Genomic DNA, 14039 nt, shown 5'->3' with positions numbered 1-14039 from the left:
AAACTGGGGCTCAGAGAGCACAGTGGCCTGCTCAAGCTCACAGAGTGAGCAAAGGAGGGGACTTGTGGCCACCTGGCTGGGGGTGGAGGGAAAGGCAGGAAGGAGTCTCCAGATCTTTGCATGCAGTCAAAGATCAGAGCCACTGACCTCACCTTGGTCTCCCCTCACCCCCCTACAGGTACCCAGCCCTGCCCCGACCCCTTACCCAGCAGACTCTGACCTCCCAGCCGGACCCCAGCAGTGAGGAGCGGCCACCCGCCCTGCCCTTACCCCTGCCAGGTGGCGAGGAAAAAGCCAAACTCATCGGGCAGATTAAGCCAGAGCTGTACCAGGGGACTGGCCCTGGTGGCCGGCGGGGCGGTGGGGCCCCAGGCTCTGGAGAGGCAGGCTCGGGGGCACCGTGTGGCCGCATCAGCTTTGCCCTGCGGTACCTCTATGGCTCGGACCAGCTGGTGGTGAGGATCCTGCAGGCCCTGGACCTCCCTGCCAAGGACTCCAATGGCTTCTCAGACCCTTACGTCAAGATCTACCTGCTGCCCGACCGAAAGAAAAAGTTTCAGACCAAGGTCCGAAGCAGCGGTGGGCTGGATACTGGGGTCTCACAGAGAGGGAGCTGGGGACCTGGACTCCTGGGTCTGAGAGAGGAGTGGGCTGGGGGCCTGGACTCCTGGGTTCCGTGGAGGAGGGGCTGGGGGCCTGGACTCCTGGGTCCCGTGGAGGAGGGGCTGGGGGCCTGGACTCCTGGGTCCCGTGGAGGACGGGCTGGGGGCCTGGACTCCTGGGTCCCGTGGAGGAGGGGCTGGGGGCCTGGACTCCTGGGTCCCGTGGAGGAGGGGATTGTAGACTGTCTTCTGTGGCCCATCCCCACCAGGTGCACAGGAAGACCCTGAACCCTGTCTTCAATGAGACGTTTCAGTTCTCAGTGCCCCTGGCCGAGCTGGCCCAGCGCAAACTGCACTTCAGCGTCTATGACTTCGACCGCTTCTCGCGGCACGACCTCATCGGCCAGGTGGTGCTGGACAATCTCCTGGAGCTGGCCGAGCAGCCCCCTGACCGCCCGCTCTGGAGGGACATCGTGGAGGGCGGCTCGGTCAGTGGCCCCGTCCCCTGACCCTCCCCTTCCCAGGACCCCGAGACCCGCCGGGTTGCAAGCCCCTGCCCTCAGAGTTCATCCACCTCACTTCTCCCTGCATTTCTCTGTTAAAATGTATCGCACTGAGGAAGATTGGAAACTTACAGGCAAGAACAGAGAATGATACAGTGGACACCCTTCCCCTCCCTGAGGCTGCCAAATATTATTGTCAGGCCTGGATCTGGTTTTCCGACCTCTCAACCCGGTTGCCATCAGTGCCTTCCAGCCTCAACCCCATGACTTCTCCCCTCTCACCCCAGACTTCTGACCTTCCAGCTTCCTGACTTTCCCACATCCGGACTTCTGGAAACTCCAATCCCTCAGTAATGTCTGAACTTTGGAATTTTCCAAACCCCTGGTGCCGGAACTCTTTCATATTCTGACCCTCTGTTTTTCCGTGGTCCCTGTCTGAACCCTGGGAGCCCAATCCCCCAGACCTCAGCCATCCTGGGGACCCCAATATCCTGACACTCCCCAGTTCTCCTAGCATCCAGATTATAGGGCCCAGTGGCCTCTTCCTTATTCCTTAACACCCCTTCCCTCTGGCACCTCATTCTCCCTGTACCTCCAGCCCCTCCCCAGTCCCACTCTTAGGTCCTTGTTGTGTGTCCTGAGCTCTTCTGCCCCCAGATCTCACATCCTCAACCCTACAGCGCCCATCCTTCAATTCGAATCTGTGAATTATCCAACATTCCAGGTCCCTGCCCATCTGGGGTAGCTGTGCATGTGTTTCAGGGAGGGCTGTCTTTATATGAGGAAGGGACTAGCTCTGACCACCTCATGGCCCTCCTCAAGGTCCTTTCCTTTTCTCAGCCTCAGTTTCCCCATCTGTCCAGTTGAGCTGGGTCTATAGCTCTTCCTGCAGGCTTCTTCATGAGGCTCTCCCCAGCCTACCTGCTTCGCCCCTCCAAGCCCAGCCTCTGGGATTGAAGTGCCTCAGTCCCAAGGTCCGGTTCCCAGGGCCCCTGTGTGTCCCACCAGCTCCCCCTCCCAGTCACCAATCGTGGCAGCCCCACACCAGAGCCTTCTTTCTGTATCCACGCTGTGCAGGAAGTAGGGTGTCTAAGTCTACGTTTCTCTCTCTCTGGTCTTTGCCCCTCCACTCTCCTAAGTCACTATCACTCTCTCTGGATCTCTATACACCCCAACCCACTGTCTCTGTCCCTTTCTCTCTCTGGGCCTCTGTTTCTCTCTGGGTCTCTGTCTCTCTCTATATCTGGGTCTCTGTCCCCATCTCTCTGGGCCTCTGTCTCCCTCTGAGTCTCTGTCTCTGTCTGTCTCTGGGCCTCTGTCCCTCTTACTTTAGAACTTTGTCTGTGGGTCTGTTTTTCCATCTATTTCAGTTTTTTTGGCTTCTGTCTCAGTCTATTTCTCTCCGTGTGTTTCTCTCTCTTTCTTTCTCTCTCTCTCTCTCTCACCTTCTCTTTCTCTCTCCCTGCACTTATGTCTCTTCCAGTCTTCCCTGCAGAACAAATAGGCTTTGATGGTAATGGGCGGCTGTGGCCAGGGAGTTACTGGGCCTTGGCCCAGAGTCAGATTGTTAAGTGGATTGGAAACCTGAGCCCTGGATGTCAGGGTGGAGAGCAGGAGGCCCCAGAGAGAAAATCAGGAAGAGTTGAAGAGGGGCTGAGGCAAGATATCGCTGACCTTTTCCCCAACTGCAGGAAAAGGCAGATCTTGGGGAGCTCAACTTCTCACTCTGCTACCTCCCCACGGCCGGGCGCCTCACAGTCACCATCATCAAAGCCTCTAACCTCAAAGCGATGGACCTCACTGGCTTCTCAGGTGAGGGGCCTGGGTCTAAGGGAAGAGGGGCCGGGGGCCTGGACTCCCCGGTCTGACGGAGGAGGGGCTGGGGCCTGGGGTCCTGGGTCTGAGGGAGGAGGGGCCAGGCGCCTGGATTCCTGGGTCTGAGGGAGGAGGGTCTGGGGGCCTGGATTCCTGGGTCTGAGGGAGGAGGGGACAGGGGCCTGGATTCCTGGGTCTGAGGGAGGAGGGGCCGGGGGCCTGGACTCCCCGGTCTGATGGAGGAGGTGCTGGGGCCTGGGGTCCCGGGTCTGAGGGAGGAGGGGCCGGGGGCCTGGATTCCTGGGTCTGAGGGAGGAGGGGCTGGGGGCCTGAGGTCCCAAACACCTGGGTCTCAGGAAGGGAGTCTGTGGTTCCTTACTTCATCGCTGCTCCCAGACCCCTACGTGAAGGCCTCTCTGATCAGCGAGGGGCGGCGTCTGAAGAAGCGGAAAACCTCCATCAAGAAGAACACGCTGAACCCCACGTATAATGAGGCGCTGGTGTTCGACGTGGCCCCTGAGAGCGTGGAGAACGTGGGGCTCAGCATTGCAGTGGTGGACTATGACTGGTGAGGGGCGCACCGGGCTGGGGGGTGTGGCAGGAAGGCTGGGTGGGGACAGGCTCTTCCACCGCCCTCCCCCGTGCCTCACCAACCCCAACCCGCAGCATCGGGCACAACGAGGTGATTGGAGTGTGCCGCGTGGGCCCTGACGCCGCCGACCCCCACGGCCGCGAGCACTGGGCGGAGATGCTGGCCAATCCCCGCAAGCCCGTGGAGCACTGGCATCAGCTAGTGGAGGTGAGTGGGGTCCCGCACCGCACCCGCCCAGCACCCCCGCAGTCTCGGCCCCTTCATTCACGCAAACAACGTGAACATCTTTTTATTATTTTATTTATTTATTTTTGAGACAAAGTCTCACTCTGTCCCCAGGCTGGAGTGCAGTGTCGCGATCTCGGCTCACTGCAACCTCCGCCCCCCAGGTTCCAGCGATTCTGCTGCCTAAGCCTCCTGAGTAGCTGGGATTACAGGCATGTGCTGCCACGCCCAGCTAATTTTTGTATTTTTAGTAGGAACGGGGTTTCACCGTGTTGTCCAGGCTGGTCTTGAACTCCCGACTTCGGCCACTTCGGCCTCCAAAGTGCTGGGATTACAGGCGTGAGCCACCGCGCCCAAGGGTGTGTGTGTGTGTGTGTGTGTGTGTGTGTGTGTCAGTGTCAGAGTCTAGCCTTTGTTGCCCAGGCTGGAGTGCAATGGCGTAATCTTGGCTCACTGCAACCTCCGCCTCCCAGGTTCAGGCAATTCTCCTGCCTCAGCCTCCCGAGTAGCTGGGATTACAGGTGTGTGCCACCATGCCAGCTAATTTTTTTTTTTGTAGTTCTTTAGTAGAGATGGGGTTTCTCCATGTTAGTCAGGCTGGTCTTGAACTCCCGACATCAGCCGCCTCAGCCTCCCCAAGTGCTGGGATTACAGATCTGAGCCACTTCGCCCAGCCCACCTTGCGTCCTTATGAGCCACGGAGTCCGGCGTCTTAGGTTCCAGTCCCTGCTGTGCCAACTTTAGCTGTGCAGCTTAGAGCCAGTTACCCAAATGCTCTGTGCCTCAGTTTACCCAGTGGGAAATGGGACTGTGGATAGCATCTTCTGTTACGATTGAGGTGAGACGTGCCGAGTTAAACATTCTGTAAATGATTGCTGTTGTTACCCATGAGGCTAAGTTGAAAATAGAGGGAGGAACTGGGTGAAAAGATCAAGGTTGGGGGGTGCTTTATTTGTTTGTGTTGGGTCGTGTTAAGAGCAGGCTGTGACAGTTACTTGCTTATAGCATACTGGGCAGGCAGCAACTTTTTTTAAAATGGGGCAGAGTGAGATGGCTCACACCTGTAATCCCAGCACTTTGGGAGGCTGAAGTGGGAGGATCATTTGAGCTCAGGAGTTCAAGACCAGCTTGGCCAAAATATAGAGAAACCCCATCTCTACAAAATCCAAAATACAAAAATCAGCTGGGTGTGATGGTGGGCACCTGTAATCCAAGCTTCTCAGGAGGCTGAGGCAGGAGAATCACTTGAATCTGGGAGGCGGAGGTTGCAGTGAGCCACCATTGTGCCACTGCACTCCAGCCTGGGCAACAGCGAGAGACTGTCTCAAAAAAAGAAAAGAAAAGAAAAAGTCATTTAAGATTATCGCTTGGTCAGGAGAAATAATCAAACATGGCCATTCTCTCAGTAAAAAACAAGAAGAGCAAAGGAGTAGAGTATGAAGTGTTATCGATAGATTTGTCTCCATTAAAAGCCAAGAAAGTAAAATTATTCAAATTCTGTCCAGGGTATATATGAAAGATTTAAATGTAAAATAGTGTTGTGAATTTCAACACACTTACTCTTCATTTTTCAGTATTTTTCAACTAGTTTAGCATTTGGGGGAAAATAAATTTAGAAAAAATATATAAAAGCTTGGGCGGGTGCAGCGGCTCACGCCTGTAATCGCAGCACAGGCCTTGGGAGGCCAAGGCAGGTGGATCACTTGAGCCTGGGAGTTTGGGACTAGAGTGGGCAACATGGTGCGGTGGGGGGCGGGGCTGTCTCTACAAAGATAATTTAGGAATTAGTAGGCATGGTGGTACACATACCTCCTGTAGTCCCAGCTTCTCAGGAGGCTGAGGTGGGAGGATCCCTTGAGCCCAGGAGTTTGATACTGCAGTGAGCTATGATCTCACCACCACAGTCTAGCCTGGGCAATGAAGTGAGACCCCCCACTCCTTAAAAAAAAAAGCAAGTATATAAGGGCACATGCTTTTCCTTAGGAATAGCAGTCTGATATGGCATGAGACTAGCCTTTTTAAAAAATTTGATATTTTGTTCATCATGGATTTTTTTGCATTAATTCTGATCTTTAAAAAATATTGCATTAAATATTCTTTTTAAAAATTTTTATTTATTTATTTATTGAGGCAGTCTCACTCTGTCACCCAAGCTGGAGTGCGGTGTCACAATCTTGGCTCACTGCAACCTTCCCCTCCTGGGTTCAAACGATTCTCCTGCTCAGCGTCCCAAGTAGGTGGTCACTCTGTTACCCAGGCTGGAGTGCAGTGTCACAATCTTGGCTCACTGCAACCTTCCCCTCCTGGGTTCAAGCAATTCTCCTGCTCAGCCTCCCAAGTAGGTGGAAATACAGGTATGTGCCACCACACCCTGCAATTTTTTTCTTTTTTTTTTTTTTGGTAGAATGAGGTTTCACTGTGTTGGCCAGGCTGGTCTAGAACTCCTGACCTCAAGTGATCCACCCACCTCGGCCTCCCACAGTGTGGGGATTACAGGCGTGAGCCACCGCGCCCGGCCAGCATTGCATTAAGTATTCTGTACCTTGATGCTGCATTTTTGGCATACAGTTACATGTAGTACTGGGTGAAACTTTCACCACGTCACCAGATTTCGTCTGGCCCTGCTTGTGGGCTTCTTTCCAGTGATGATGAGGGACTCAACAGCTGGGCACAGAGCTCAGATTTGAGATTGGAAAAGACTGGGACTCTATGGAAGTGGACAGGATGGAGCTACTCCCTCCTTCTGTCATTCACTCATTCATCTCACAAACCTTCCCAGAAGTTTCTGGTGAGCCACTGCCTGTGCTGGATGACGCTGGAGGCACAGAGTCCGGGTGGAGTCCCGACTGCCCATGAATTTCAGCCCCTCGTGGTCCCTGTGGCCCCAGAAGGTCCTTCTGCACTCAGAGCTCCCCCTCCCTTCCCTTGCTCATAGCCCTCCCATGGCTTCCCAGTGCCTCCAGGACAGTCTCAGCCCTTCTGAGCCATGCAGGACCTGCCCTACTCACCCCGACAGCCTCATCTCTCCTCCCATTTGCAGTCTCCTCTTTTTGGGCCTCCATTTCCCCATCTGTAGAATGGAATTGTAATACCAACTTCCCATCACTTCAGGGCCAAGTGAGAAAGCACATCCTAAATAATGAAACAGGATTGACGTCTTACCCTGTTGATGATTAGCATCTGTTTCAACCCTGTCCCTCACTCCCAAACCTCTGGACTTTCTCCTTTAGGAAAAGACTTTGACCAGCTTTACGAAAGGCAACAAAGGACTATCAGAGAAAGAGAACTCAGAGTGAGGGGTAAGGAGTCTGGCCACAGGGGTGGGGCTGAAGGTAGGGACCCCTGGGTCTGAGGGAGGAGGAGGGGCTGAGGGCCTGGACTCCTGGGTCTGAGGGAGGAGGGGCCGGGGGCCTGGACTCCTGGGTCTGAGGGAGGAGGGGATGGGGGCCTGGACTCCTGGGTCAGAGGGAGAAGGGGCTGGGGGTGTGGACTCCTGGGTCTGAAGGAGGAGGGGTTGGGGGCCTGGACTCCCGGGTCTGAGGGAGGAGGGGCTGGGGGCCTGGACTCCCGGGTCTGAGGGAGGAGGGGCTGGGAGCTCGGACTCCTGGGTCCTTGGGTGGTGATGGGGCTACAAGGGGTCATGGAGCAGTTCTGTGCTGTTGCTGACCCCTCCTCTCCTGCTCCACTGTGCAGGTCTGGCCTAGGCCGGGGATCGGACCAGGCTCCCTCGGGACCCCATCCTTTCCTGCCCGGACCGTGAATTCATCTCCTCGAAGCCATAACGTCCGAGCTGCTGGTGCAGGGCAGCCCCGGCCCTGGGCTTCCCATCCCTGGAAGCGAGAGGATGGGAGGAGGCCGGCCCAGCTCCTTGTTTCAGGGTGGGGGGCATTCAGCCTCCACTGTGTATGTCTTTTCTTCCCTGGGGCTCCCCCTCGAGTCGAGGGGTCATGCATGTCTGGGGGACCCCTGCCCCCACAACCCTCTGTCTGTCTCTGTCTCTTTGCTGTGTGTCCGAGACTTGGTGTCCTGACCCCTGTTCTCACCGTGAATGTCAATGGGCCATCCGATCTGTCCTTCCAGACACACACACACCTGTGTCCACCCCTTCTGTTGGCCACACCCTACATCTGGCCGGTCCCCCCACTGCTGCTGCTATCAACGCCAGAATAAACACACTCCGTGGGCCTCACTCCACCTGGGTCTCCTGTCCTCTCTGAGACTGGGAAGCTGGATTGCAACACGCTGGCTCTGCGAGCAGACAGAATCGTGTTTCTTTCAATGACTGGGCAACTTAAGGATCTCTCTGAGCATTGGTTTATAAAAATGGTGTTAGTCAGGATCACTGTGAGTACAGAACACAAAATGCAACCCAAAGCCATAAACAGAATTGAAAGACCTCCATCCATGGAAAGCCTGTGAGCACAGAGGGACTTCAGGCATGGTTATATCCAGGTGTTCAAGGGGCTCTTTCACTTCTGCTTCCTTTTTTTTTTTTTTTTTGAGATGGAGTTTCCCTCTGTTGCCCAGGCTGGAGTGCAGTGGTGTGATTTCGGCTCACTGGAACCTCCACCTCCCAGCTTCAAGCAATTCTCCTGCCTCAGCCTCCCTATTAGCTGGGATTACAGGCGCTCACCACCACACCTGGCTAATGTTTTGTATTTTTGGTAGAGATGGGGTTTTACCATGTTGGCCAGGTTGGTCTTGAACTCCTGACCTCATGTGATCGGCCCGCCTCCACCTCCCAAAGTGCTGGGATTACAGGTGTGAGCCACCACGCCCGGCTATTGACTTCTTTTTCATGTAGGTCTTTGGAGTGGCAATGATATGGCCGCTCGGAGCTCCAGGTGTATAATGCTGTATCTGTTATGATGCCTTTGGCTGGAAAAAAAAAAAAAAAAAAAAAAAACACAAGACTTCCCAACTGAAAGAGCTTAAATGAGAAAGCTGTTTTTGCATGTTCGCTATGAAATCTTTCAAAGACAGACAGTCCCAGGGTTGGTTTGGTTGCTGAAGAACATCAGGCTCTGGTTGGCATCTCTGAGATTGGTGTTCAGTTCCCTCCTGAGTACAAACTGTTTATAGCAGCATCGTGTTCTCACACAGTGGCATCTAAAGCAGTGTAGACCGGGGCCTCCCCTTCTGTGTTCCTCCTTTTTCCTCCCCAGAATAATTCTCCTTGTTTCTCTCTTGTCAGAACCCGGCTGTATGGCTACCCTGAGTTGCAAAGTGGTCTGGGCAGTGAACATCTCATTTCCAGTCCCCATGGTGGGGTGCGGGCTTTGCCTAGTGGAAGCATGGGTAGGGGAACGATTGTTGGGTAGGAAATTAACAGGGTCTGCCACAGTTTCGAGAAATTAATAGGACTTGTTGTAATTGGCTTCAGAGTAGATAACTTGAGAGGAAACAATGTGAGAATCAGCTGTCCGTCAGCTGCTGTGTCATTCAGGGACAGGATTCTGATTTGTCCTGCTTAGAGCTTGGAGATACCTCAGGCCAATCATTGGGTACAGTTTGGGGCAGACTCTGGGGTCTGACCCCTGCCTTAGCTGACTCCTCCTCCTCCCCTGCCTGTGTTCCCCAGGATTGGTCCAAAGACCTTCAGGACCTCTTCCCTTTTTGCTGGAGGGATAAATTCATCTCTTGCAAGCCAGTATGTAGGGGTCCCTTGATTGACAGTTCCAACAGAATCACACAGCAATGGGCAAGGGACAGTCCCTCTAAGTGGCAGGTGTCCACTACATTCTACCCTCAGCTGCTTGACACTAATTCACACCTGCATTCCAGGACACATATTTCAAAAAATCCCATTGCAAAAATTGGTCCAGTCACTGTGTCAGTTTGCTAGGGCTGATGTAACAAGTTACCATAACCTAGCTGAAAACAACGGAAATGTATTCTCTCACAGCTCTGGAGGCCAGAAGTCTGAAGTCAAGGTGTTACCGCCAGGCACAGTGGTTCATGCCTGTAAATGCCAGCACTTTGGGAGGCTGAGGCGGGAGGATCACTCAAGCCCAGGAGTTGGAGACCAGGTAACATAGTGAGATACTCTTTAAAAAAAAAAAGCCAGGCACTGTGGCTCACACCTGTAATCCTAGCACTTTGGGAGGCCAAAGCAGGCAGATCACAAGGTAAGAAGATCGAGACCATCCTGACTAACATGGTGAAACCCCGTCTCTACTAAAAATACAAAAATTAGCCAGGCATGGTGGTACACACCTGTAGTCCCAGCTACTTGGGAGGCTGAGGCAGGAGAATCTCTGGAACCCAGAAGGCAGGGATTACAGTGAGCCGAGATTGTGCCACTGTACTCCAGCCTGGCATCAGAGCAAGACTCCATCTCAGAAAAAAAAAAAAAAATAGCTGGGCATAGTGATGTTCACTTGTAGTTCCAGCTACTTGGGAGGTCGAAGTGGGAGTATCACTTGCGCTCAGGAGTTTGAGACCAGCCTGGGTGGCATAGCAAGACCCTGTCTCTACAAATAATAGTAATAATAATAACAACAGTAAAATTAGCCAGGCATGGTGGTGCTCACCTGTAGTCCCACACACCTGGTGGCTGAGGCAGGAGGATCACTTGAACCCAGAGTTTGAGGCTGCAGTGAGCTGTGATGGCGTCACTGCATCAGGAGGAGTTTGGTCTCAAACTCCTGAGCGCAAGGACAGGTGTCCTTATGGGGAAAGGGAGAGGGAGATTTGAGACACAGAGACACACAAGGGAACAGGCAAAGAAAAGACAGAAGCAGAGACTGGAGTGATGCCTCCAGGAGCCAAGGAAGGTGAAGGGTCACCAGCAGCCACCAGGAGGTAGGAGGGAGGAGGGAAACAGATTCTCCATCAGAACCTCAGAAGAAAACAACCTCACCAATGCCTTTGTCCAGGCTGCACTGCAGTTACGCCATCACAGCTCACTGCAGCCTCAAACTCTGGGTTCAAGTGATCCTCCTGCCTCAGCCGCCAGGTGTGTGGGACTACAGGTGAGCACCACCATGCCTGGCTAATTTTACTGTTGTTATTATTATTACTATTATTTGTAGAGACAGGGTCTTGCTATGCCGCCCAGGCTGGTCTCAAACTCCTGAGCGCAAGATTTTGGATGTAAGAGACCACTCTCAATCCTGGATGATGCCATTAGAGATCGTTAATTACATCCCAGAGACCCTTCTTCTAAATAAGGTCACATTCACAGGTTCCAGGGCATAGGACATGGATCTATCTTTCAGGGGCCACCGTTTAACCCACTGTAGCCACCTAGAAAAACAGTTGGTCAGTTTCTTATAAAGTGAACACAAACTTACCATATGACTCAGCAATCCAGTTCCCACCCATGAGAAATGAAAACATGTTCACACGAGTTTTCACAACAGCCTTATTCATGATAGTCCCAATCTGGAAATGCAGAAACAACAATGTCCATCAATGAGAGGGTGGATGGTCAAACCGTGGTCTGTCCGCAGGATGGAATATGACTCACCCACTAACATGAACCACCTACCGATATGCATAGCACCATGGATAAATCTCAAAAACATGATGGCACGTGATGTAAGCCAGACAACAAGAGTATATACTGAAGGATTCCAGTTATGTGAAATTGTAGAAAGAACACACTAACCTGAGCTGGGCATCATGACTCCCGCCTGTAATCCCAGCACTTTGGGAGGCTGAGGTGGTGGATTACTTGAGATCAGGAGTTCAAAACCAGCCTGGCCATCATGGTAAAACCCTGTCTCTACTAAAATAACAAAAATTAGCCGGGTGTGGTGGCATGCACCTGTAATCCCAGCTACTCGGGAGGCTGAGGAAGGAGATTCACTTGAGCCCAGGAGGCAGAGGTTGCAGTGAACGGAGATCATGACGCTGCACTCCAGCCTGGGCAACAGAGCAAGACTCCATTTCAAAACAGAAAGAAGGAAAGAAGGAAGGAGAGGAACGGAGGGGAGGAGAAGGAAGAGAAGAGAAGAGAAAAGAAGAGACTTAATATGTAGGGGAGAAAGTGGATCAGTGGTTGCCTGGGGCTGTGGCAGCGGGTGGGTGGTTGTGGAGAGATTGATTACTAGTGGACACAGGGAACCTTTCCAGATGATGGAAGTTGTCACACAACTGAATACATTGTCAAAACTCGTTGCACTTAACATTGGTTCATTTAAATTCTTGTTACATTGTTGCAAAATAAACTTTAGCATCTTAGCCAAAACATTTTTTGAGACAGAGTCATCTTAGCCAATTTAAAAAAAAATATTTTTTTTGAGACAGAGTCTCTCTTTGATGCCCAGGCTGGAGTGCAATGGTGCAATCTCAGTTCACTGCAACCTCCGCTTCCTGGGTTCAAGCAATTCTTCTGCCTCAGCCTCCGGAGTAGCTGGGATTACAGGCATGAGCCACCATGCCCAGACTTAGCCAGTTTTAGGTGTGCAGTAGCATTGTGCAGTCACCACCCCTACTCATCTCTAGATCTCTTTCCTCTTCAGAATTGAAACTTTGTTCCCATTAAGCAACTCACTGTTCCCTTTTCTCCCCAGCCCCTGGCAGCACATTCCACTCTCTGGGAAATTCTCCATGAATTTGACTACTCTAGGTACCTCATGTAAGTGGAATCATGCAGCATCTGTCTTTTTGTGATGGGATTGTTTCACTTAGCATGATATCCTTAGGCTTCACCCATGTTGTAGCATATGTTAGAATTTCCTTTCTTTTTAAGGTTAAATAATTTTCCATTATGTGTATATACCACATTTTGTTTATTAATTCACTGATAAACAGTTGGGTTGCTTCCTTCACCTTTTGGCTATTGTAAATAATGCGGCTATGAAAATGCATTGGAAATATCTTTTTGAAATATTGGTATATTTTTGGCCAGGCATGGTGTGTGCATGTAATCCCAGCTACTTGGGAGGCAGAGGCAGAAAGAATCGCTTGAACCCGGGAGGCGGAGGTTGCAGTGAGCTGAGATTGTGCCACTGCACTCCAGCCTGAGGAACAAAGCGGGACTCTGCCTCGGAAGGAAGGAAGGAAGGAAGGGAGGGAGGGAGGGAGGGAGGGAGGGAGGGAGGGAGGGAGGGAGGGAGGGAAGGAAGGAAGGAAGATGTTAAATGAAATTGTAGCCTCCTCAGCATCCCATGCCCACATATAACAGTGGAGGAAAAACAGGAAAACTATCACAATTGTCACTTGAAGGGGGAGGGAAGAGAAAGAAACAAAATAGTATGGCCATTTGCTGAATTTATCAAGACTCCTTCACTTTCAAGACACAGAAAACTGGCCTTAAAAAGAAAACTATTGCTAGGCACGGTGGCTCATGCCTGTAATCCTGGCACTTTGGGAGGCTGAGGTGGGAGGATCACTGGAGCCCAGGAGTGCGAGATCCAGCCTTAGCAACATAGCAAGACTCCGTCTCTTACAAAAAAAATTTTGTTTTAAATAGCCAGGTGCCATGGTGTGCACCTGTAGTCCCAGCTAGTCAAGAGCTAAGGTGGGAGGATCTCTTGAGCCCAGGAGGTCAAGGCTGCTGTGAGCCATCGTTGAGCTACTTCACTCCAGTCTGGAGGACAGAGAGATGACACCCAGTTTCCAAAAAAAAAAAAAAAAATGATTAAAGTATAACATACTCACAAAGAAACACACATATCCAGTAAGTATGGGTCAGATTATAGGCTGAGCACACCCATGTAAGCAGCCCTGGGTCATGAACTGGATGGAGCATCACCAGCTCTCCAAGCCCCTCATGCTCCTTATCAGTCACTTCCTCACCTCGAAGGTAGCTACTGCCATGATCTCTGACACCATGTCAGTTTGCCTTGTTTTTGATCTTCAGCTACTTGGAATCCTACAAGTGTACAGACTTATGTGTTGGAATTCTTTTTATTTTTTACTTTTTCTGAGGCAGAGTCTCGCTCTGTCGCCCAGGCTGGAGTGCAGTAGCATGATCTCAGCTCACTGCAGCCTCCGCCTCCCGGGTTCAAGCAATTCTCCTGCCTCAGCCTCCTGAGTAGCTGGGACTACAGGCATGTGCCACCATGCCCAGCTAATTTTTTGTATTTTTAGTAGAGACGGAGTTTCACCATGTTGGCCAGGAGGGTCTCTATCTCTTGACCTCGTGATCCAACCTCCTTGGCCTCCCAAAGTGCTACAGGCGTGGGCCACCACACTCAGCCTGAATTCTTTGATTCTTCATACGTCTGTGAGATTTGTCCATGTCGTTGCTGATTGTTGGAGGTTGTTCACTGTCATCACTGTATAAGGTGTGTATTATGAGCCAGGCACGGTGGCTCACACCTATAATCCTAGCACTTTAGGAGGGTGAGG

General features: G+C 52.0%; 1 protein-coding gene and 1 long non-coding RNA gene across 15 annotated transcripts in view; both read left to right on the top strand.

Annotated features, from left to right (window-relative positions):
- Positions 1-7931, top strand: part of SYT3 (synaptotagmin 3) — a 34909-nt gene extending 26978 nt beyond the window's left edge. For all 14 annotated transcript variants that reach the window (XM_078359533.1, XM_078359536.1, XM_078359539.1 and 11 more), the window contains 7 exons: positions 179-566; positions 872-1090; positions 2797-2917; positions 3317-3488; positions 3587-3719; positions 6968-7036; positions 7431-7931. In XM_078359533.1, the coding sequence (XP_078215659.1) occupies positions 179-566; positions 872-1090; positions 2797-2917; positions 3317-3488; positions 3587-3719; positions 6968-7033 (1099 nt within the window). In that variant the 3' untranslated portion in view covers positions 7034-7036; positions 7431-7931. The remainder of the gene's footprint in view (positions 1-178; positions 567-871; positions 1091-2796; positions 2918-3316; positions 3489-3586; positions 3720-6967; positions 7037-7430) is intronic.
- Positions 7932-9631: 1700 nt separating this feature from the next.
- On the top strand, positions 9632-12514 carry LOC144580746 (uncharacterized). The gene is made up of 2 exons (XR_013530851.1): positions 9632-9766; positions 12257-12514. It is a non-coding gene; the product is annotated as an uncharacterized LOC144580746 (long non-coding RNA).
- The last annotated feature ends 1525 nt before the right edge of the window (positions 12515-14039 follow it).

The sequence above is a fragment of the Callithrix jacchus genome, chromosome 22 (assembly GCF_049354715.1).
Source record: "Callithrix jacchus isolate 240 chromosome 22, calJac240_pri, whole genome shotgun sequence".
In the NCBI taxonomy this organism is placed as follows: Eukaryota; Metazoa; Chordata; class Mammalia; order Primates; family Cebidae; genus Callithrix; species Callithrix jacchus.
The sequence above is the reverse complement of the archived record's forward strand: the minus strand, read 5'-3'. Positions and strand labels throughout refer to the sequence as shown.